General features: G+C 37.6%; 1 protein-coding gene across 5 annotated transcripts; it reads right to left on the bottom strand.

Annotated features, from left to right (window-relative positions):
- Positions 1-24,531, bottom strand: LOC104609358 (polyadenylate-binding protein-interacting protein 3-like). 5 transcript variants are annotated; one of them, XM_088890042.1, is made up of 16 exons: positions 24,359-24,502; positions 23,409-23,463; positions 21,439-21,561; positions 20,650-20,811; positions 20,347-20,483; positions 19,985-20,175; positions 9,877-10,054; positions 9,538-9,768; positions 7,761-7,888; positions 7,534-7,606; positions 7,355-7,388; positions 3,899-4,221; positions 3,638-3,784; positions 2,733-2,828; positions 2,545-2,607; positions 1-291 (listed from the first exon to the last, which is right to left on the bottom strand). In XM_088890042.1, exons 3-16 carry the CDS (start codon positions 21,485-21,487, stop codon positions 262-264), a joined length of 1,842 nt encoding a protein of 613 aa, XP_088746168.1. In that variant the 5' UTR covers positions 21,488-21,561; positions 23,409-23,463; positions 24,359-24,502; the 3' UTR covers positions 1-261. The 5 variants fall into 5 exon arrangements, with proteins under 5 accessions (XP_088746168.1, XP_010273956.1, XP_010273955.1 ...); XM_010275654.3 differs by having other exon boundaries at positions 21,433-21,561; positions 24,359-24,498; XM_010275653.3 differs by lacking the exon at positions 23,409-23,463 and having other exon boundaries at positions 21,433-21,561; positions 24,359-24,531.
- Between the last annotated feature and the right edge of the window lie 748 nt (positions 24,532-25,279).

The following is a 25,279-nucleotide window of genomic DNA, read 5'->3' as shown; positions in this document are numbered from 1 at the left end:
TTACACTAATACTTCTTAATAGTAACTTAAATTATACAAATACAAAATTCCTTTTTTTCTTCTTTTTGGAGAATACAAATACAAAATCAAATTGATATTTGAAGCATCTAACCTTCCTATGGCTTTTAGAAGGTGCTACAGAATCTTCACATTGAACACTGAGACATTGGGTTTCTGTGATAAAATTTTGTCTCATCTCTCAGAATGGTGTTATTTACAAGCACCTACAGCCACTGAGAATGCATTACCAAGCTCAAGTGGTTAGAAATCGCTTCCTTTGTATGGCATTTCCTGTCCAGAACACCAAATTATATAAGAGAGAGTTGCAAGCTTGTATATAGTGTAAACACGGGCAGGTAGGTAAAACCCCGTGCCTAGCATGTATTGGAGCGGATAATCTGATATCAAGAAGCAAAACTAATATATAGTGTAAACTTGAGCCTCACTAATCTGGATGAAACGATGAAACATGAGATGAAGCATATAAGTAACATAAATGAAGCTTAAGCCTCACAAAAACGTATTTATTCTTTATAAATAAGTCTTGCACTATAATGATCTTTTTCTGTGTTTTTAATGTTGCAAGAGGTTCAAGCTAAAACCCAAGACTTTTTAGCTAGAGTCACCATAGATCCCAATATGTAATGATTAGTATCCACCATTCAATTGGCCAATGCCTCAACCCTAACCTGACCCATAGTCTGGTACATATTTTCAACCCTAACCCTAATCCAAACTTCAACCCAACCCAACCTGACTTTTTTGGGTTGGCCAAAGCCAACCCAGCTCAAGTTGCACCTTTATACCTTGATTTCTTTTTGCAAGACCACTCTGTGTTCTTTTGGCCAGCCATGAATGCCCAAATCAGTCAGTTTCAGAGGTTTGATTACTTGGAAATAGCTACCATGTTGGAAATTTCAAAAATGTCATGCCAAAGCTCTGGAAGCATTCATTCATATATCTGCCAGTGATGGAACAAGCATAAACTCAAAAACTTAAATTGGCACATTGACAAAAAAAGACTTTCTACTCACATTTGAAATATCAAATATTGATTCTATTCTATTTCATCTTATTGTAATTTGTCCACATAGGTTTTAAGATTTATGCATTTCAAAATAACACATTTATTCTTTGTAGGAATGTCAAAGATTGGGGCACAGGTTATCATTAACTAAATTAATACATGAATTAAAAATTATCTCAGAAAAAGGTCAGTCCTAGCTAGAGAATTTGTGTCAATGGAATTAAAGAAGCAAAAATAAGAAAAAATTGAATCTTATTGGTTTAAGAACATTTCTGTAAATGTAAGCTATAATTGTGTAACTTAAAAAAAAAAAAAAAAGAGAAAAAAAAGGAGAAAGTAAGATTTAGTTGAAAGTTGAAACAATATAACCGTATTAGCGCCACCAGAACATTTTATAGGAAGTAAATCAAACATGTAGTTTTTTTTGGATCATGAGCTACCTATAATCTTTTGGGACACAAAACTTGGTAAGTTTGCATTGATCCTTTTTTCAATCAGTTTACCTTAATCTTATGGGACTTTGGTCTGTTTTTATATAAATTTAAGAAAAACATGTAATATGTCATGTCTCATACCTGTCTCGAGATTTTAAAAAGCCACACACCTCATGCCTAATGTTATGCTCATAGTTGTGTGATGATGCACTTTAGCTTTGCCTCTTTTCCACAAAGCACCCCCCCCCCCCAGTACATGTATTTCAGGTATCATAGTTCCATAAACTCTGTTATTTTAAGACACCTCAACTACAAGGCAACAATTTTCTATTAGAGCGAAAGCCTCTGCAACCAGGCTCAGCTACCAGAACTTACAAATTGTCGATCCATATGATAAGAAAACAAACAGTGTAGCTCCTGAACTCGAGGAATATGTTAAGGCTGAATTTTGATTGGGGCAGCTTAGGCAGCCCAGAAGCCTTAGGAGTTAGGAGCGGGGGGAGCTTTTGAAACCACAAAAGAGTAGTGAAAGATAGTCTTTCCAGGTCCAATTGGATGAAAGAACTTAATAGAGGCAGAGATGTTGGTTGTAATTCAAGGCTTGAGTTTGGGGAGATCATTGGGATTTAAAGATATTATGGTGGAAGGTGATTCAAGGAAAATAATAGGTTGGCTGAAACAAAATTGCCCAATTCCATTGAAAAACAGAAATACGGTGAGGAAAGTAAGAAGCACATAGCAAAGGAGTTGAATGCAATTTTTGTTTGGGTATGTAGATCTGCAAATGGGATGGATGACACTCTAGCAAGACAGGGGACTGATAGGGAGCAAATTTTATGGAGTGTCAAGAACACTGATGGGGATTGGTATGATGCAAGCAGAATCTCTCAAAAGCTAAGGCAGGGACAGAGTGAATATGATGATGAGTTGGGTACCACTTGTGCTCTTTGCAATGTATAGACTATTATTTTTTGATAAATAATGTATAGACTTTATTTTACCATTACTTAATAAAATTGATGATAAGTTACCAAACAAGAATATGCATATCATAATAAAAAAGCATTATTCAAGCAGTCTTACATGAGGGTAGCTTGGCATGTACAAAAATTGTCTAGGGTGGCCAAGAATCATCTGCTGCCCATACTGCAAAAAAGGGGAAAACAAAATCATACTCCATCACTTCTATGGGTATATCAAATTGATAGGCAGCATAAACTATCAATAGAAAAGTACAAAGAGAAAGGTGTAATAAAACCAAATCTGCATACCACTGGTGCACTTGGATGGATATATGCCTGAGGTGATTGTATAGATGCAGTCTGTGGATTGTAAATAACAGGCTGGTGTCCAAATGAGGGTTGAATCTGCAAACGTTGTAAAAATAACTCTAACAGCAAAGCTTTATTCAAACCATATGAATCAGCTAAATGGATCCTGCTTTGCCATCCCACCGTGGTCAACATGGCCATTCAGGACTCATGTCAAAATAGTTCTTAACTTTTAAAAAAGGATCTGAATAGAAAGTGAAGATGGGCATGCTGCTATCAAGAAAAATTAAAAAAATAATATTTATTTTATCGAAGAAAGAAAATTGAGAAAACAAAAAGAAAAGAATGTTTTTTTTACCAGCAACACAAAAATGATTTATTAATTATAAAAAGGAGTACAACAAGGAGTTGCGGCAAAGAGCAAGCCCAAAATCACTTCCAATATTTACAAAACAGCCTAAAACGTGGATTGAACTGAATTCGTAATCCACTTTATTCGGATTATCATGTCTTTAGAAACCTGCTTGAAGCACCTAAATTCATTCTTTAACTGCCAAATTACTCCTTCCCCCTTTTTCAGTCAGCCCACAACAACAAAAAGAAAAGAATGTTGTCCAGTGGAGGAATGTCTATAAACATAAAAATATCCGAATATCAAGTTTCAACACGCTCATAATGTGCCCAAGATAAATCAGATTGGGTGGAGTGAAGAACTTGTCCAATTGGTTGAGGGGGTTGTAAGAACTCAAAAATCTAATCTTAGCAGCCTTCGCCATCAATGAGAAATAACACTACTTTGTGTAGTAGGAAGATGGTACAGAAAAAAAAAGGGATAGACAATTAACTATTTAAAGTGACAAGAAAAAAAAGGAATAAGGAACATGAGTTGGTCTTCATGAGCTCACCCCAATGCCCACTGGTAAACCGTGTATATGTTGGACAGCAGTAGCATTCGGTGGGAGGTAAAAGGAACCTTCAGCTCCTGGAGAAGAAGGCCTTAAAGGTGTTTGAGATGGGATGAAACTCTTTGCATTGGGATTGAGCTTGAATTCCTGAAACACAAAATCTAATCAGAAAGCAAATCAAGACTACCAAGGAAAAATACCATGAAGGTGGATGCAGGGGGAGGGGTTGTAGGGATGTAAAAACATGAGAAAAAATGTCACCTTGGCATGGGGATTTAATGTGGACTTCCCTAAAGACAATGATCCCATGGATGAGGTTGGAGGCAAACCAGGACCACTTAAAGCTGAAGTTCCACCTACACATTCTGAAGTTGAAGATGTAGAACTACCAGGTCGTCCTTGAGAGTTTACAGGTTGAGTTGCATCATGTTCTTTGGCTGTAGAATCTGATGCTTTGCCAAAAGGAATCTCGCAATCTTGCCCCTTTGAGTGAAGAGAAGATGAAGGATCATATGCTGTGGCACTGGGAGATAACCCCCCTTTATCAGAAATAGCTTTCTTCAAGTTCAGTGTTGATTGGGCATCTACATCAGTTATGGCACTTCAACATGATTAACAATGTAGCTTTATAATTGGAAGATGCTAAAATGATACAATCAGATCAACAATTATTGCCAACATAATTACAGATTTGAACCAATTAAAAGGCATCCTCCGATATTAGCTCACCTGACTACAAGATCTATGGAAGCTATACAAAGACATGGGAAGGACTAAAAAAACAAACATTAAAGTTGAAGTTACACAGGCAGCTGATAGGTTGCAGTTTTCAAGAAAAGAGACCAAAGGTCAACAACCTGGACTCTGTTTCACATCATCCCTTTACTCTGAATTCAACATAACCAAGTAAATAATAAAAATACAGTCTATTTACATATATGCACTTATGCAGTGTTTTCAAGGGTCATTTTTTCTTGAGGAGACAACTCTAATGCCTTGGGGTTTCAAGTAACAATTAGGTGCTCATCACATTAAAGTGAGGCTGTAATTGGGTCGGATCCAAATCGATTCAGTAACATCTGAATCCAATCTGACTAATGAAAACTGAAATCTGCATGTGATCTGAAATCTGATTGGATTTGGGGATCTCAGGCTCAGATTGGATTCAGATTTAATCCAACTCAGCTTCATATATTTTTTTAAATAAAGAAAAAATTTTAAAAATTAATTACTTTTAACTTATATATAATAAATTAATATAAATATGAGAGATTGAATATTATATGTATAAACTAATATAAAATATATTTTTATATTTATGTATAATTATATAAATTTTATATATTTAATCAATATATTATAAAATAATCAGACTCTGATTTTAATAGGACCACATGGAGCAAAATCCACATCTGATCTTGATGTAGGTGCACATATCTTTGGCAGCAACAAATCTGATTATTAATCAGATGTAATTTGTAAAATCCAAATCTGACCCAATTATGTAAATGGATCATCCAAATCTAAGATAATCAAATCAGATGTCGGATTGGGTTTCGAACTTTTGGAGTCCATTGACAGCCCTACATTAAAGTGAAGCAATAAGCCATGGAAAAAAAAAAAAGAAAAAAAAAAGCTCAATCCTATTCCTAAACCTTCTCATAAGATCCACCAGGCCACCACCACTCAGCTCTAGATGTCAACTTACTTAAATATCAGATACTAAAGGGAAAATAAGGGATAGCCCTGCAATAAGTGTTTCTTAGCCAAAAAAGTCATCAGCAAAACCACTTACCAGCACTTAGTGATGTGTCAATGACCACCCGCCTCTAATCCACAATCTCCACTCTCCTTAAAGCTCTTTATTTTTTCAAGGAGGCCAATACACATGATCATAAGCCTTCTATAATGGAAACAAAGCCCTTTCCATGAGACCACCTCATCTATTGGAATTTGATCCACTTCTCTCTAAAGCTCTTTTTTTTTCAAGGAGGCCAATATGCATGATCAGAAGCCTTCTATAATGGAAACAAAGCCCTTTCTATGAGGCCACCCCATCTATTGGAATTGGGTCCACAATTTCAAATCCTTTGAAAGAAACCCCTTTCAGAAGGATAAATATCCAAAACACCTGATACATCTATTAGAAATTATTTTAAAAATGACCTCAGAAAAACTATCCACCAGACTAACACATATAAAACTATAGAGATGAGAGTGCCCAGCTTCCTACATATCTACTATTTTTATCAGCACTTGACCATGGAAGTGCTTTATTGATCCCCCCTCCCACTCTCATATGATTCCATAAACTTGACATAGGCCATCCTTTATAATGTCCCAGCAGCAATAAAATACACTGTAAATCCATTAGGACCCAGAACTGGAGTTTCATCCTTATCCATCTCTGGAATAATCCTTTAGCCTCCACATCTTTGAAAGGTCTTTCTATAGAAGGAAAATGATTGGAGGGTGCTGATCCAATGCAGTCCCTTCAAAAGGGGCCTAGGAGGAATTAATCATATAAAGCACTAAAGTACATAAAAGAATACTCTGTGATTCTGTCTTCCTATTGGCTAGTCTAAGTGAAGACTCATGATTCTTTCCCCCAAGACCAAATTTTTTTTTCTCTAACTGACCCATCAAACCCAAACACACGTTCTCTGTCACTATCCATTAGCTCACCTGGAAACTATGCGACCAAATCCATATCCTATTGATGTCCCTTCCAAGTTCTCCTTTACCCCCTCCAATCACCTTGTGACCTCTAATCAACATCAGAAATCACCCAACAGAGCTTTGACATTCTGATCATCAACTAGGACACTGGCATAGACTGTAGGCATGTTGGAGAAGACAAGATATCCTATTGATGCATTCCCTTCCAAGTTCTCCTTTATCCCCTCCAATCACCTTGTGACCTCTAATCATCCTCAGAAATCACTTTGAAACCACCCAACAAAGCTTTGGCATTCTGATCATCAACATAGGACACATGCATAGACTGTATGCATGCCGGAAAAGACAAGAGGAGTGGTGGTTATAGCAGGATTATATTGAGTAACATGAAAATTACCTAGGGTTGAGACCAGTTGAGAGTTAAGAGGAATAATGATGGGATGAAGAGCCACCTCCCACTGGAATTTCCTACAGACAAGAGGCCATGCTCCAGGATAACTTAAGACAAAATCATCATGCACTCGGTATTTGTCTGGAACTATTCCATTCAAGGTCCAAAGTGATACTTCTCTTCTAGGTTTTCTAGTATGATACTTTGAGGTGAAGTTGCAGTCACAATGCATACTAGCTAGAGTATAAACTAATTTAGCTTGGCTAGTTCTTATCCCAACCATATGGAATTGGCTACATGAGTCTGGCTCCATAATGCAATCCAGTTTAGGTCATATCTTCTGTTAAGCCATAAATTCTCATAATCATTCAACACTCACTTCCATTTCACAACTTGTTAACCATTGGACAAGTATTATAAGCTAATATTGATAATAGAATTGCAGCAAGAAGTTAGGGATTGACGTTTTGCAGGAATTCTATTAAAAATGGTTACAACTTTAAAATCAAGGACATCATTTTTTATTCCTCACCATAAAATTATGTCCCAATATCAGAAAATAGACAAAGCAAACATGTTAAACATTCATGACCACAAACATACATGGTCTAACATGTTTAACAAATAAAAATGTAGATCCTACTCACCCTCTAGTTTTGAAGGCTGCACCTCCTCACTGACCTGCATTAAGCAACATAGAGAAAACAAATATAAAGTAGATATAAGAATGCATGCATAAGCATGAAACCCAAGAAAATCAATGACAAAACTGCATAGCATGCAAATCTACAAAGAGAACACTCAATGATAATTGAAGTTAACTGACATTTTTCCTTTCCTCAAAGTCCTTCGGGAAATTATTTCCACTATTCTGTTCTCTGAACCGGTTCTCATGCAACCTAAAATTTTAGGAATGTAAGATCAGGGCTTCCTGGGTAAAACTCTTTGAGGACAACATTATTCATCTGTTATGAACTATTCATTTCCAATTCTAGTAGAACAGAATGGGAAGAAAATACATAATTAACAAAAAAAAAACTATTAACTAGATACCTGTTTTCTCCTTCCAAAGCAGTGAAGCTCTTTGAAACAAAATCTGAAGGCAACTGTTTGGCAAGGTCACCAGATCCAAAATGGCATAAATCCCTGCCAGTATTTAATTGAGTAAATTGGGCTTCATCCTGCATAATACAAAGAAATAGAAAGAAAATGGAATCTTAGATATAGATAAAGAATGCAAATGCAATTTAAACTTTAAAGGTCATGCCAAAGAGTCAAATAACCATTAAGCAACGATGAGAAGGCCAGGGGATTAACCCCAAGTATAAAACCAATTAGTAATTCTTGTAGATACATTAATAAACATGAAGAAGCAGAAGTATTAAAAAAATGACCAACAAGCAAATCCAATGAACATCTTTTGAGAGAGAGAACTATCAATAATCAGTCTTTAACTTAAAAATGAGAATAAATGGTGCCATTTATAAGCGACGAATTAGATGTCTGAGAAAGTCACAGTATGTACTTTGGAAGAATATTACGTTGAACATTTCCAAAAAGATGCCAGGCTTAGGGTTGGTGCTGGTGATAGGAGAACAGATAGGAAAAACTCCTAAGTTGCTTCTTCTGGGCTCATGTTGTAAAGTTCATAGGGATCAAAGTCCACAACTAGTACCAGCAAGCACATCTGCAGCCCAGGCCCAGACATCTACTGGCCAAGTGGCTGCTCTAGGCAAGAGGGTGAGTACTACTCCACCCATAACTTTGTTTACTCAAGGAAGCCACGTCAGAACAAGTAGTTGCTGAAAGAATATTCTCATGTAACTGGATATAAATACCTGTTCAAACATCATGAAACCGGATTCATGTAGCCAACCTCATATAGTTGGGAAAAGGCTTAGATGATGATTTGTGCAAAATGCATTTTATACTTCCTTTTTTTTGTCTGTTTGGAGGAATAAAGTGTAAACTATGATACCCATGTATCTGTACCAGGGTGCCATATCATTCCCAATACTTCTTCTTATAGCATAAATTTTGTATCTGATTCCTGATACTTCAACTTATAGCGTAAATTTTGTATTAGATAACTTATCCAACTATATCCTTGTCGTATCTGAGTAACATAGAGTGTGAAGTTATTCTACAGGATCTTGGTTTAGATGATCATACTTATACATGCTCCTTTGAAATACTACATGTCACAAAGTAGGAGAAGGAGAAAAAGAAGGCACAGGTAGGTGAGAGATGATTCTTCTTCAGACAAACATCTCTATTTTGATGAATATTTTGTACTTCTATATTTTTGTCCCAGTTCAGCAATTAAATATGCTATGGAGTATTTCATTGTGGCTATCTTTCATGCAAGGTTCCAGAACCCTTCTAGAAAAAATGTTTATTTTAATACCATGCAATTCATAGGGTGTGAATTTCAATTCTTATCCTGAGGGCCTTTTTCTCAATAGCCAGTCTTTTTGTGAACCCTTCCAGAAAAATGTTTATTTTAATACCATGCAATTCATAGGGTGAATTTCACTTCTTATCCTGAGGGCCTTTTTCTCAATAGCCAGTCTTTTTGTAAAGAACGCCAACTGCCATGTGTAACAGCTCAATGTACATGGAGGACACCACCCTTTTTTGTGATTACTACAATATCCTTACCTTCTTCAAAAAAATGCAATTCAAGCTAAATGTGTCTTTTGAGATTATTACCACTACTAAACCATAGAAGATCGTATTATGCAAGATTAAATGGCAGAAAGCTCAACTCCTTAGCTATCCTTACCAATAAATACAATATTTTATAGAAAGAAAATGGTCACAGGGCTACCATTAATGAAGAGCTTGATGATGCATGAGTTCCATCATTGGTCTTTCCTCTGACCACATCTGAAAAGGACCTGCTAATGACAGATCCAGAAGAAGCTCCAAAGGTATCAGAATTATGTGAATCCAATGCTGAGTCCTCACTTTCTTCATATCCACTATCATCAACCCCCCTGAGTACTGATGAGAACCTGGCCTCCTCATCATAGTCATCATGAAAGTTAAGGCCTCTTTCCTGTTGAGTGGATCAGTAAAAATGTCAAAACTTGATAGAATCAAACAAGAAGAAAGCAAATCAGACAATAAGAGCAAAGGAAAGCATGATAAGTAGGTAATTGGTCACCTCAGCTAAATGAAGATCATGAGTTTCTTCATTCTCGATTTCTCTTGCTATTCTTGTAGCTTCCCTTTCCAATTCTCTCATATGAGGACCTCTCTCAAGTTTTGTGGTATAAAATTCCTCATTAAAGGTGCTCTTTACTCCAAATAATGATTTGTTAGCTTCAAACTGATCCCAATTCCTTGTTAAGAAATAAAAAAGGAAAAAAAAAATCAACCAATATACAATAGGAAAAAAGAGGAAATAGATGCATTAAAGACATTTCAGATGGAAAAGAAGACAAGGATGAAGATTATGATTCTTAAAGAACCGTACAACCTAAAAGTTTAAGCTCTTAGGTGAGGTCCTTAAATAGGTTTTTATTCTCTAACAGGCCCCCTCGTACAAAAGTCTATTGGGCTTGAAGCATGGACAAGCACAGGCCAGCCCATACCTTATGCTGAACTTTAGTTAATTATAATGGGGCCAGCAGTGATTGAACACTAGATCACTTGGTCAAACAGGCTCTGATACCATATTAAAGAACCATTCAACCTAAAAGCTTAAGCTCTTAGGTGAGGTCCCTGAATAGGTTTTTATTCTCTAAAAACGATTATCAATTTTGCATGGGATTGACTCCATGTCAAGGACATGTTGGAATACCATGGATTCTTAAATGGATGCTTCTACCTAATGTTTTTCTCTTTTTCTTTCTTTGCTTACTACATAAATGAACAGCTAAGAACAGTACAGACAACACTTTCTTTTGAAGAAGGCACCTTGCCCAAGCACCTTGACTTTTAGCAACTATGCGCCCTTCTAGGCAACTAAGCGCCTGCCTAGGTGACAAAAATGACAAGGCGGGCACTTTTTATAATATCATTTATATTGTTGTATCATATTAAATTATTAATGTACGTGTTAATACATTTTATTATATATATATATATATCAATTATACTTTGTTTTAATGTTTTACTACTGAAATTTAAAAGATCAAAGGGTTTTGAGGAGAGAGAAAGAAAGAAAGAAAGAAAAGAAAAGAGGAAAGAAAGAATAGAATTATAAAGAGGTTCTTTTTTTCTATTCTCTCTCTCTCTCTCCCCCTCCCATTAAATAAAACAGAAACTCCATCCTTGTTTTTTCTATTTTACTTTCCCATCTTGAATATTTATCATATAAAGTTAATAACCTTCTTTAGCTGTTAATTGATATGAAATTGCTCTATTAAATACTTATTATAGTAGTATTGTTTTTGAAAATAATGAAATTAATATATGTAAAAGATTTTTATCTTTTAGATGTGATGATTTGCCACATTTTAGAGGAAATTTAATGTTCTTAATAAAGAGAATTGCTATTTTTCATTTATACATGCTGAATGGTATATAAAACTAGGGAATTAACCAAAAGTTAGTTTTTTATATTATAAATTTTTTATCGCCTAGGTGAATAGGCACCCCAGTGTCACCCAGAATCACCTAGATGCCTTGAAAACTATGGATACAACAGAAAGCTAGGAATCCCATAACAAGACAGTTACAATGCTGAATCAGGGACCGATCAGCAAACTCTTTGGATACAGAACTCCAAGAAACAATTCTGCATCAACTCCTCCACACATTTAGACTAGACTAAAAACAACCATCTATTCCTTTCAGTCCAAATGATAGCTGTTGGGACTAGCTGTCAAACAAATGTGAAATGTCACTTTTTTATCAGTAAAATGCCACTTATATTTGAAAAATGATATCTGTATTGTGTATTATCCGAAGGCTGTCACTTTTTTTATCAGTAAAATGCCACTTATTTTTGAAAAATGATCTGTATTGCGTATTATCCAAAGGCAAAAGAGAGTATGATTACATTCACATTCTAGGGAAATCATCTGAAGTGCTCAAAAATATTGATTTATTTGAATGGTAGACCAGCCTCCATGGCCCAATACCAACCATTTGGCCCCAAAGTATTTTGCTGACCAAGTCTCCTTTAATAACAGGGGAGTATGTAGCTGTTTAGCTATACCAGTTCCTATGTATAGCTCACATGCCTGTTCGTGTCATCGAGCTACTATAAGCCTAGAAATTGCACCCATCAGATTGGAGAGACCGCTCCCTCAGAAAAAATGCTAGAAGGCCTTAGGTCACGTCTAGCACTACCATCAAATTGCAACTGCGATTTACTATCAGAAGGTAGGAATGTAGGATAACTCTACGAGTCACTAGGGGAGAGTTTAGGATTTCTAGTAGATTCCTCAAGTCATCACAAGAGAACTTTTTGAATTCTTCTGCTGCCAGCACCTAGGAACTGAGGGAAAGGATGTGTTCCCTTAGTACTTCCAAAGATGCTTCCTTATATTCAAGAATTCATCTATTTCTCTCTTCCCACATGTCCCACATCTATCCTCTAAATTCTCCTACCTTATGGTACAATATCCTTCATATAATTGATCCTGTACTTGATATTGGTCCTAAATTACATATCTTGTTTTAACAAGGATCATATACCATTGTGCAAGCACTAATTGGAAGGGTTGAAGACACACTAAGATGACAGGTGTCAATTCTCAAGGCCTTTGACAGTAAGTCAGACAACTTTAATGGTCATTGAGACAGCGACGTCATAATTCATCATTTGGTAAATAGAGGATTCATTTGTACTCCACCTTGTTTTTTTTATCAGCACTCTGCCTTGTATTTTCTTGTGGTTCCCATAGTCAAGTAAAATATTCCATACTGTTATGTAGCACCCCCTTTTGTATCAATAATTGAAAACACATTGCATTAGGTGAAGCCTCAAACCCAAGAAAGGGACCGAGGAACAATAGAAGAAACAGTCCAAGGCTGTCCTAAGTAAAACTTCTTTTAACCACACTATTTTCCAACATTAACCCCAGGCCTCAGACCTCCAAAAAAGGAATCCGGATTAGCTGAACGCTTTAGCTGTGTAGCAGGCTGTGGAACCAGTACAATGCTCAACGCCAGTGATAAAATCCATGGGGCCCACAGGGAGGGATGAATGTCTGTGGGTCTCATGTATTTTATGACCGGTCTGGAGCATTATTATTGGTTGCACAGCCTGCTGAACAGCTATTGTGTTCACCTAAACCTATCTCCCAAAAAAGATCTTGCTAGTGCATCAGCAAGCTTATTAGTAGATCGAGGAGCCCACATGAACAAGCAGTTCAAGTTGGACATCAACAACTTAGCCTCTCTAATCAAATGATTAAGAGCCCATGGACCTGAGTCTGTCAAAGTAAATCAAGAAATGACAACTTTGCAGTGACCTTCCACTGTAAAATTTGAGAAGCTGTGAGAGAAAGCCAATCTAAGACCTTGAAGCAAAGTAAGCGCACGGCACTCGAGGAATTGTTCACTGCAATAGCACCTGAGTACCTAAGCAAAAATGAGCCAATTTCATCGCTCATCACCTCACCTAGCTTGATTGCCCTGGATCTCTTATCACTCCACCTAGCCATTTCCTCCTTTTAGTTAATACAATGTACAACTTATCCAAAAAAGGCTCATGTCTCATGAATATAACCATAGGCAACTTTGTGTAAGTCAACATTGTTGACTACATCAGTGCTAGCCAATGCAAGAGAGATTTGGTACTTTTGTTTCTATTCAACCAATGATACCATTAAAATTTCAATAAATATGAATGACACCAGTGTTCAGTCTAAATATCAATTTAACATAAGTACTGGATAAAGGAATACAGAGATCCCAATGTCAATCCGTTTCTCAACACCCATATCTTTGAAAGTTCAACAACTTAAGTATGTTGATGCATGGCATCAAACACTTTGTTAACAATAGCAATTAATGGTTAACCGGTAAGCAATGTCCAATATCTATTCCATACCACTGTCTTATATAGAAGAAATTGGTTAGTGATGAAAAAAGAATCAGTGTTAAAAGCTCCCCAAATTACAAATCTCAAACTTCTATCTGCACAGTCCCACTAAAATGACATAAACATTGTTATGTACTAGATTCAACAGCCTCACCCAAACTTACATAAATTAATTTTTTATGTAAGTTCACTAATACCAAAAGTATCCCTCAAACTATATATTAGAAACTAGGACAAACCAGGAGAATGATACAAAAATTACTAGTAGTAATTTTGAAGAACTTTATTGGCCCACGTGGGGAAGGAAACTCATTGAGGGCTGAAATCATTTGCTCCTTCAGGGTCTAAAGCTAGCTTATTCTTCGGGTTGGTCAAGCTTAGATGTGGAAGGAGATTGCCAAGTGGAAATTAGTTGGATGGAGAATAAGATAACCCTTGGATAATATGACACTATAAGAAAAGCCCAATATTTGGAATCCAACATGAACTTCTTTCCAGATGGATAGTTAAAGCAGAAAAGTTTATGGCAAACAGGCAAGGTAAGGAATAACAAGGGAGAATCTATTATGGCAGGAACCAGGTCTGGGAATCAATGTAAACCAAAGTGATAGTGAATTGTTATAATGCATATTGGACAGCCCTTGAGCTGATTGTACTGTGCTTTCACTTTCCTCTTCATATGATAAAAAGGATTTTCTCCCTTTCTTGAGTTTGTTTTAATAAAATTTACCATGGTTAACAATTAAAAAAAAAAATCAAGCATGCTGTATTAGATGTGCATATGTACTCAAAACAGACAAGAAACCTTAAATGCAAAAGAAGCAGCAAATTTTTCCACAAGCAAGGAACGAGGTAAGCGTGTGACTTAATGTCCATTACCTTTTTCTCTATCCTTTCAATCACTCCCAATAATTCATTATGGCCAGAGTCATCAGACAGGGAAAAAAGAAGGTTTCCCTAGATAACATTCAGAACACAAAATGCTGCACAACAGGCTTCAGAAATAATATCCAACTTCTGAAATGCGTCAAAGCAAGCCCCATGCATCAAATTGACAAAGATGCTCATGTGCACCACGTTACATCTCCCAACTTCTAACTCCATATTCTCCTCCAAGAAATCACTAAAGTTTGATCAATAAAAGAATTTTAGTTGCAATCATATAATCTTAGATTACTAGAATCCATGTTTTATATTCAAAATGTTGAGTGGGCCGATTTATGTTTAGTTTGTTTTCTTTTAAATTAAGAAGTTGTTGGGCCTTGGGCCCATTAGTTTTTTATTTTTAAAAGAATTGTAAGTACTTAGTTTGAGTTGCCGCCCTACTAGGGGCATCTTTGTAATATCTCATATTTAAGTTAATTATAAATAGAATGAGGGGCTGGCGGCTAGGGTTATGAATCACTATCCTAGTTGACCTTCTTCTCCTTTTCTTCCCTTTCCTCTGTCTATTGCTGAAACCCCCAACTTTCTCCTCTTCCTTTCACAAGAAGCTTGGCCGAATCAGCACATAAGGCTTTCTACTTGGTATCAGAGCAGGTTGAAGGTTCTTGAAGAGATTCACTCCTGCAGCCCTAGATCGGCCGACTGCATGGAGATTTAAGAGGCTGATCGAAGCTCTTAGGTAAGCCCAGTTTTTGGATTTTCTTGATGGATCTATATGCCATGTAGCTGGTCTAGGGTTTCTCATCAGAATCAGGAAAAACTGGAGAAAGGGGAAGAGTCCTGATTTTGTTGGACTCTTCAATTTTGACCTAGGTAGTGGCGCCCTAATTTTTTAGGGTTCCTCTGGATTTTTTGTAAGGGGCGATTCAAGTTCCATGTGGTTTGGAGGCTTCTAGAGAGGGCAGTTGCTTTTTCTCTCTCTTCTCCCATCCCACAGAAAAGGAATCTTTCGTGGGAAGAAAGTCCAAAACACCAAAGGAGTGTCGTTGGTTCCAGAAGGTATTCTGTTTGTTCTTGTTGTTTTTTTTTTGTTGTTTTCTATACCTCTTTTGAGAAACATGGAGGGACACAGAATTGAATATAAGCTCGGGAATGAAATGGGACCAGTGGGAAGGTGCTGGAGACCCCTTCGGAGCTGGGACCATTACTACAGTTAGGTTGGATGGTACAAACTACTTGGAATGGTCCCAATCTGCAAAGATGGCCATTGGGGCTCGTGGAAAATTGGGGTACATTACTGGTGAAGAGGTGAAACCCGAAACTGGCAACTCCCGGTGGGTGCAGGAAAATTATATGGTAATGACATGGTTGTGTAATTCTATGTTGCCACATATAAGTAAAAATTTTCTATGGGAAAACACTGCTAAGGAGATATGGGATGGGGTTGCAGAAACCTATTCACAAAGGGAGAATGTTGCTAGGGCTTATCAACTGAGAAATCAAATTATTGCCACAAGGCAGGGAGATAGATCTGTTGCAGCCTATTTTTCAGTCCTTAAGACCCTACGACAGGAGATCGACCATCTAGAGACCTTTGCTTGGGAAACCACCAAGGATGCAGCTACCTATCAAAGACATTTAGAGAAGTATAGGGTGTTCGAATTCCTTGCTGGCCTTAACTCTGAGTATGACATTGCACGACAACATCTTCTTTCTAGGGACAGTGTCACTCTCTCCCAAGCATATGCCTTTGTGTTAGGAGAGGAGTGCAGGAGGGATGTAATGATGAAAAATCTCAGTTCTGATCAGTCTGCTATGGTAAGTGCTGTGAAATCTAAACAGAATGGCAATGAAAACAAAAAGGAAGACAAAAGGAACTTGGTCTGTGACTACTGCAAGAAGCCTAAGCATACAAGAGACACTTGTTGGAAGCTTCACCCATATCTTGTGCCGACCAGATTGAAGAATAAGAAAGGAAATGCACACATGGCAGTTACCGGTGATACTCCGGCCCCCCTACTACAGCGCTTTGGAGTCCGTTGCAGCTGCTGCAGTAAGGGCCAAGCTTGAGAGGTTTGGGTTACTTCTGAATCAGAGGGATACAGCTAGTTCCAGTTCATCCGTAAGCGGACAACAAGGTACAGGCAGCACAGGTGGAGCTCACTCTACCTCCTTTGCCCACACAGGTAATTCACATGTCACTGCAAACTATGTTTCTGCTTCAGGTAAGGAGAGATCTCCTTGGATTATAGACTCTGGAGCCTCAGAGCATATGACCCATTGCTCCACTATTTTCTCCTCTTATCAGCTCTGTTCTGGCAGAGATAAGGTCTCCACAGCTGATGGATCCCATGTTCCTATTGCTGGGAAGGGATCAGTCAGGATTAATGATTCTATTTGCTTACCCTCTGTCCTCCATGTTCCTAGATTGAGCACTAATTTGTTATCTGTTAGTAGTTTGACTAAGAATCTGAACTGCTCAGTGATTTTTTCTCCTGGACGCTGTATTTTGCAGGATCTGGATTCAAAGAGGATGATTGGGAGTGGTCGTGAAGTGAATGGAATCTACCTCCTGGATGCTCTCCCTCTTCACCAAAGCCATCATGTTTGCAGAGATAGTGAGTCAAAATCTGTGGGTCAGATTATGCTTTGGCACAACCGTCTGGGTCATTTATCCTTTTCTTCTTTAAGTTGTTTGTTTCCAAAATTGTTTGAGTCTGTGAGTCTGTCAAGTTTGAAGTGTGAGGGTTGTGAACTTGGAAAGCATTGTAGACACTCTTTTAAACCTAGTAATAAAAGATGTTCTTCTCCCTTTGATGTTATTCATTCGGATGTGTGGGACCCTTATCGTGTTCCCTCTATGGGCGGCTATCGCTATTTTCTCCTGTTTGTGGATGATTTCTCTCGATATTCCTGGATTTACCTAATGAAATCACGCGATGAAATACCATCCTTGGTGAGGCAATCCCACCAGATGGTACTAACACAGTTTGGGACGAGAATAAAGATGTTCAGATCTGACAATGCTAGGGAATATTTTGAGAGACATCTTGCCTCATATCTGTTGGAGTATGGTGTTGTCCATCAGAGCAGTTGCTCCTATAGTCCACAGCAGAATGGTGTTGCAGAGAGGAAGAATAGACACATCGTTGAGACGGCAAGAAGCATGATGATCACAGCCACAGTTTCGGTTCATTTTTGGGGTGATGCAGTTCTCACGGCAGTATATCTGATTAACAGGGTGCCCTCTCGTGTACTCGGATTCAGCACCCCATTCAGCCTTCTTTTTCCTCAGGGGGAGATGTTTCATATTCCTCTAAGGGTGTTTGGATGTGTCTGCTTTGCGCATATTCTTGGCCCTTACCGTTCGAAGCTTGATCCCAAGGCAAAGAAATGTGTTTTCCTTGGATATGCAGAGAATCAGAAAGGGTACTGCTGCTATGATCTAGTCTCTGGGAACCGGTATGTTACTATGGATGTTACCTTTTTTGAATCTACGTACTTCTTCTCAAAGGATTCTTCTCAGGGGGAGTGTTTTGGGGAAGTAAGTCAGCAGTCTATCCTCTCCCAGTTCCAGTCCCTGTGTCTACTCCTATGCTTGACCACCACCCGATGTCACCCACTTTGCCACCTCCTTTGCGTTCCATTTCACAGCATTACTCACGGCAGAGACTCCATAAGGCGGTTGATTCCACTACAGCAGAACTCACACCACTTCCTATCGATCCCTTGGAGACTCCAGATTCGGCTGATATGGATTTAGGTATTCCTCTTGATCCCACTACTATTTCAGTTCCCATTGATCCTACTGACACTGTTACAGATAACCTTGATCTCCCTATTGCTCTTAGAAAATGGAAGAGAAAGTGCACTGCTCATTGTATCTCACAGTACTTATCCTACAGTGGACTTTTTCCTTCCTACCGTGCTTTTCTCTCTTCTCTTGATTCAGTGTCTATACCCAAGGGTGTTAGTGAGGCTCTCTCCAAACCTGAGTGGAAGACAGCTATGCAGGAAGAGATGGAGGCTTTAATTAAGAATCAGACATGGGAGATTGTGGACCTACCAGAAGGCAAGGAGACGGTTGGATGCAGATGGGTTTACACAATAAAGTATAAGGCAGATGGAAGTATAGAGAGGTACAAGGCAAGACTTGTTGCAAAAGGGTACACACAGACCTATGGCATTGATTATCTAGAGACATTTGCGCCAGTTGACAAAGATGTTGCACAACAGGCTTCAGAAATAATATCCAACTTCTGAAATGCGTCAAAGCAAGCCCCATGCATCAAATTGACAAAGATGCTCATGTGCACCACGTTACATCTCCCAACTTCTAACTCCATATTCTCCTCCAAGAAATCACTAAAGTTTGATCAATAAAATAATTTTAGTTGCAATCATATAATCTTAGATTACTAGAATCCATGTTTTATATTCAAAATGTTGAGTGGGCCGATTTATGTTTAGTTTGTTTTCTTTTAAATTAAGAAGTTGTTGGGCCTTGGGCCCATTAGTTTTTTATTTTTAAAAGAATTGTAAGTACTTAGTTTGAGTTGCCGCCCTACTAGGGGCATCTTTGTAATATCTCATATTTAAGTTAATTATAAATAGAATGAGGGGCTGGCGACTAGGGTTATGAATCACTATCCTAGTTGACCTTCTTCTCCTTTTCTTCCCTTTCCTCTATCTATTGCTGAAATCCCCAACTTTCTCCTCTTCCTTTCACAAGAAGCTTGGCCGAATCAGCACATAAGGCTTTCTACTCAAAACATGGATTCAGAAGTTGACAATGATGCTCATGTGCACCACATTACGTCTCCCAACTTCTGACCCCATATTCTCCCCCAAGAAATCACTAAAGTTTGATCAATAAAAGAATTTTAGTTGCAATCACATAATCTTAGATTACTAGAATCCATGTTTTATATTCAAAACATGGTAAATCTCCTTTCTTCTCTCAATGTAAAATCCTTGTCATGTTGAGCACCCCACCCCCAAAAAAGTATCAAAAACTTTGATATCATGAATCTATTTCTAAAATAGTAAAATTAGATGGATGTTTACAACAATATCACCAATACTGCTTAATGTTCAGGGACATATGAATGGATGAAAAGCATTTAAATGATAGCCATTCAAAGAGGCAAAGAAGAAAAGTCATTCAAAAAGCTGCTCAAAAAAACAATCCATGCCAAACAACATTTGCAAGTGCATCCATCCTCTGAAGTAAGAACTGAAAAATGATGACTACAATCAAATCACCATCATGTATGGCTACAATCAACTGACAATATAATCAGGCCAAATATGTATAATACAGGAGTGGGAACCATAAGTAGCATCAGGTTATGATCATGCTTAAATCCCAATAGGTTTTTGTAACAACCTATTCCAAGGGTTATCAAATATACTCTCCAACTCAGGGCACTGTGGACCATCTTCATCAGGAGTCCAGTGCTCCAGCTCTCTCTCTACCTCAACAACCTGAGATTGTGATATTAAAGAGTCTGTCATAATATCTTGCCGCCTTTCACGTTGGACCCCACTTGTCAAACCATCCCAGGTCAATGGCACACCCTGACACAAGTGATATAGAATAAGATCACAAACTATCACAATGGAAGAACCGCAATAGGTTTAGCTGCCTTATCCAATAAATAACATAAACCTTATTTATTAACTGTACAGTAATTATCTGTGTAAGAATGAGATAAATCAACCAAAATCATTGAGAAAATGCAGTAGAACCTTTGCTATAACTTGTACAAGTTCTTTAGCAGGTATGATCAGAGTCTTTGAAGGAGCCTTGCTAGTAGAATCAGATATTGGCTTCTGTCCTTTGAATGAGCAATCCTTGGTTAACCTAGCCATTTTCAGGATAATTCCTGAAATTAACATGCAACTGGATATTGAGGACGGAAATGATTGAATTATAGGAAAATAATGTGTCATTTTCAAAACAAAAGTTGAAAACAATACATAAACTTGTAAGCCCTTCAATCTCCTATGCAAAAGCATTACCACTAACACATTAAAATCAGTAACACATACCAAAATCATTTTCAGCGTTTGTTGCATGAAATATCCCAGAATATATAGATCCATTTTTCAACTGGACTTCCACACGATATCCAATAAGACACATTGTCAAATAAATAAGCCGGTCACGCAAAGGATTTTCATATTCTCCAACATTGCTGCCATTTAGCACACCTGCACCAAAGAATTTTAGGGGGAGCAGCATGAGAACAAAACATATTTCCATCTATGGTGCCCAGAAACCTGTACAAGGGTGCCATATCATGCTGGACACTTCAACTTTTAGTGCAAATTCCATATCTGACACATTGTCCAGCAGCGTTGCATGAGCTCTCCTAAATGAACGTGTCTACGTCAGACACTCATCAGAATCCAACACTCCACATTGAGGACAATTCTACATAACATTTCCCTTTCATCTCCAAGCTTATATGCCATAAGTGAACAACTAATATACAAGATGGATGCCATTTTTCATATCAAACATTATTTAGTAATAAAGACACCATTTTTTTTTCTTATAATAAGTAAAAAGGAAAATTATATTAAAGAAAATAGAATTTGAATGAAATCTATGTTAGACCCCCTTATGCAGGTAGATAATTTTAGAATTCAAAAATTATGAACTACTTGAAATACTATATATTTTTGATAAATGTGTCTGTGAATCCACATTTTCTCATCTTACTGAGTCAGACTCTTGGACACAGATTGGATTCTGACCTTGTCCATGCAACACCAGTGCCATATCCTTGCCATATCTAGGTAAAATGGATTTCCCTTAGCAGTGGTTACCTTTACCTGGGTTTGACTTCCCAGTGTACAGCTTGTTTTCAAGACTAGTCCCCATCTCTTCCTCAGTACAACCAGGATCAAATCAATTGGCAGAAGAGACTATATAGCTAGTTCAAGATTCATCCTTGGCTGCAACATACAATGAACCGGATATAAATTGAAAAAAAAAAAGATATACTCAAAACAAACATTACAAGCAATAAAATTACAATAATACTAAAAGGGCAGCCCAGTGCACTTCTTTGGGGGGGCGCAAATGTATGCAGCCTTACCCCTGCACATACAGAGAGGTTGTTTCCAAGATTTGAACCTTGGTCACCCTGATTGCAATGGAGCAACCCAACCGATACGCCAAGGCCCAACCTCAGTTAAATTAAAAAGATGCTAATAGCAAATAATCCACTTAGCGTATAAATAGTTAAATGCAGCTCAAATGGCATAGAATATGCAATAATAAGGTGGACAATTAGAAGCTACAAAGCATCATAAACAACAATATTGTCCTAAGCAAAGCAATTTGGCTTCCGCTTCTTGGAAGTAGAGGGGGACTCAAAACTGATCATCACTTGGGCAACTTGTGAAGTCCCTTGGATATGCAGGCACATTTTTAAGGAAATGGAATGTCTCTCAAGGGAGTTAAGCTACATTGGCATTTCTTGATTGTCATACATTCATAGTAGTCCCTATTTTTTTCATATGGTAGTAGGTAATTTATGTATCATTTAAGATAGAAGAAAAGCATGCAGTCATTGGGTGATTTGATTTTTCATTTAATTGTTAGCATGTCTATGTTTTATTGTAGAGTTGCAAGAAAGTGGTGTGGCCATGTGAATTCATCAAAACCAAATCACCCAAGCATGCACTCATTCAGTGATTTGGGTTTTAATTTGATTAGCATGCTTGTGTCTCATTGGAGGGTCACATGAAAGTGTTGTGGTCGTGTGATCTCATCGTTCAACATGTTAAGGCTACCCTAGTATTTGTAAGTTGTCATAGTAAGGTAGTATACCCTAGAAGCAATCTCTATTTTTTCATATATTAGTGGGTTGTTAGTGTGCCATTTGGGATAACAACAGGTGCACTCACTAGATAATTTGGTTTTTCATTTGATTGATAACATGTCTATGTTTTATTAGATGATCGCAAGTAAATGTTGTGACCATGTGAACACATCAAGGTTTTTAAAACCAAACCGGACAATGAACCGGTCAGGGGTCCGCAAAAAATAAAAAAAAATTAAAAAACAGCCAAAACCGTTGGACGGTTCGAACGGTTCAACTGCCCGGGTCAGCGGTTTGCTGACCAAATCAATGGTTTTTGGCGAAATAACGGTTCTGGGGTAAAACGGAACCGGTCACCTAACCGGTTCCCGGTTTTTCCGGTCCGGTCCGGTTTTGAAAACCATGGAACACATCGATAATAAATCACCTAGGCAAGCACCCATTGGGTGATTTGGTTTTTCATGTAATTGATGGCATGTCGTGTTTTATTGGAGGGTCAAAATTAAAGAATGTGACAGTGCAAACTCATTGCTCCACATATTAAGCTAGCTTTCTATTTCTTGATTGTCAAAGTAAAGGATTGGACCCTGACAGCATACCTTTCAAGGCATCTAGGTGAGGCTGGGCAAAAGGGGGATGCCATATCGCCTAGGCAATGACCTTTTTTTGAATAAAAAAAAAAAAAACCATGAATCTTAGGACAATTCCCTAGGCTCCATAGCAAGCAGCAACCATCTTTCACTATTAATTGTTTACAATCTTCATAAAACATGTATAAACTTCATTTACATAAAATCAACATATTCATAAGATGAAGAAAGAAAAAAGATTCCAGAAAATAGAGTGGTTAAGCCTTTATTTTTGTCCTAGAAAAGGAAGAAAAGAAAAGAAAGGATGAAAGAGGACGAAGAAGAAGAAAAAAATAATAATCAATATGTGTTGATTGGACAAAATTTTGAGTTGTTCCATACTTACCAGTTCAAATCTTGAAATCTTCCAGGGTTAAGGCAGTATATATGTTGATTGAACCCTAACAAATGAGAAAACTGATAAAAAGAAAGTAGTGTTTTTAACTTAAACTGAATAATTTAGTTTAATAATGTTTATTTTATTATTAAAATCTCAAAAAAAAATTAAGGATACATTGATACAAAAGTATCCAAGACCATCTTGTACAAAATATCTTTGCGATAAAGCGAGGCAAGTAGGCCACACTCCATGAGCACCTTATTGTCTAGGCACCGCCTTGACATGACAACTATGGGTGTCAATCACTATTCACTCAGTCTATGACAAAATTTGAGTATTTCTATTTCTTTGGGTCAATCTTGGAATTGCTCCACTGGATGGCCAGGGCGTTAAAATGAGACCAGCACTGGCTTCTTCAAGCTGTTAAAATCGGGACCATTTGAATGTCGCCTAAAATAAAATTCATTGTCCCCAAACTTGCATTGGGAAGACATGAGACATTTCATTGTGGTTTGAAGTGTAGGCTTGCATTTGGGAACGCAAAATCTAGCAGGAGGCGATACTATGTCAAAGTTGATGGTTCTACAATTCTTAGTAAAAATTTAATGGGATCTTAACCTTTAATTTAATCAAGCACCCCTAGCTCCAATTTTAAGCCCATGTAGAAGATAAAGGTATCCATTTGTTTACCAAAACCAAAGAACTAAACTTTCATGTTTTCTCATAGAAGATTAACCAATAGGTCCAATACTAATATACACAAGCAGAAGCCACCCGGGAAGAGGTCATACTGTGTCAAATCAACCATGGTTTAAGTAAAAATACTGAAGATATGATGAGAGAGAGCTTTGACCAATAACCATCATAATTGATCACCCTCTTTTTTTTCAGATAGGCAGAGACCACCTTCCATTTTCATACTTCTCTTTTCTCGTATAGAATGACAAGAATCATACCTGAACGCTCCCTTGGTTGCCAACTTTTTCACTGGTCTAAATGGTGAACCCTCTGAAGATCCCTTCTGTCTCCCCTTCTCCACCCTCACTCGAAGTCTCGCAAAAGCCCTAACGGAAGAACCCCATGGCATTGCTCCTGTTTGTAAATTGCGATCCTTAATTTCTTTTCTTTTAAATAATTTACCTTTGGTCTCTGTTTGTTTCCTCGCAGAATGGACGTTAAAATTTTCAGGCAGCTATTATTTCCATCCCGTCTGCAGCGAAGAAAACTTTTGTTTTCCGTCCCTCCTAACGTGATGTGGTGACGGTGACTGTAGGGACGGTCCAATTGAAATACAGGGGACAGCGAGATCCTTAATGCAATTACTAGTTTCCTAAGGTACCAAGAGGGTAACATAACTAAATCACTTTTAAGTTTTAAGTTTTAACCAATCAAAATAGATAATCTTTTTCTCTTTCCCCTCTTTTTCTTTTTTCCTCTCTAGTTATGCAAGAAAACACGTTTATTAACCCCAACTTTACTTTGAGGTGGTGGGACGGCGGGCCGGGTTTGAACTTCACTTTTATCAGAATTTGAATGGCCCAAACCACGAAGCCCGAGCCTAATACAGTATATAATTAGATCCAAAGCCCAATCCGTGAACAAATCTAGAAACGGCCACCTTAAGATTTTATTAAGCATTATCAAAAAAAATAAATAAAATTACAGGAGAAGACATAGCCCTCTGTCCCAAAGGATAACAAAACCTTTAATTGATTAAATAATTTTTTTTCTTAATTATTGTAATAAAATTTTCAAGACTAAACCACTTGTCCTTATTTCATGGCCAGAGGAGCGGGTCTGCAAAAAGAGTTGCATAGGGGCACCCACTCATTCATCGTTAAGGCTTCGTTTGTGAAAGTAAACTGGGCAGAAATTTT

The sequence above is a fragment of the Nelumbo nucifera genome, chromosome 6 (genome assembly GCF_055504915.1).
Source record: "Nelumbo nucifera cultivar China Antique chromosome 6, China Antique-T2T, whole genome shotgun sequence".
NCBI classification, from domain to species: domain Eukaryota; kingdom Viridiplantae; phylum Streptophyta; class Magnoliopsida; order Proteales; family Nelumbonaceae; genus Nelumbo; species Nelumbo nucifera.
The sequence above is the reverse complement of the archived record's forward strand: the minus strand, read 5'-3'. Positions and strand labels throughout refer to the sequence as shown.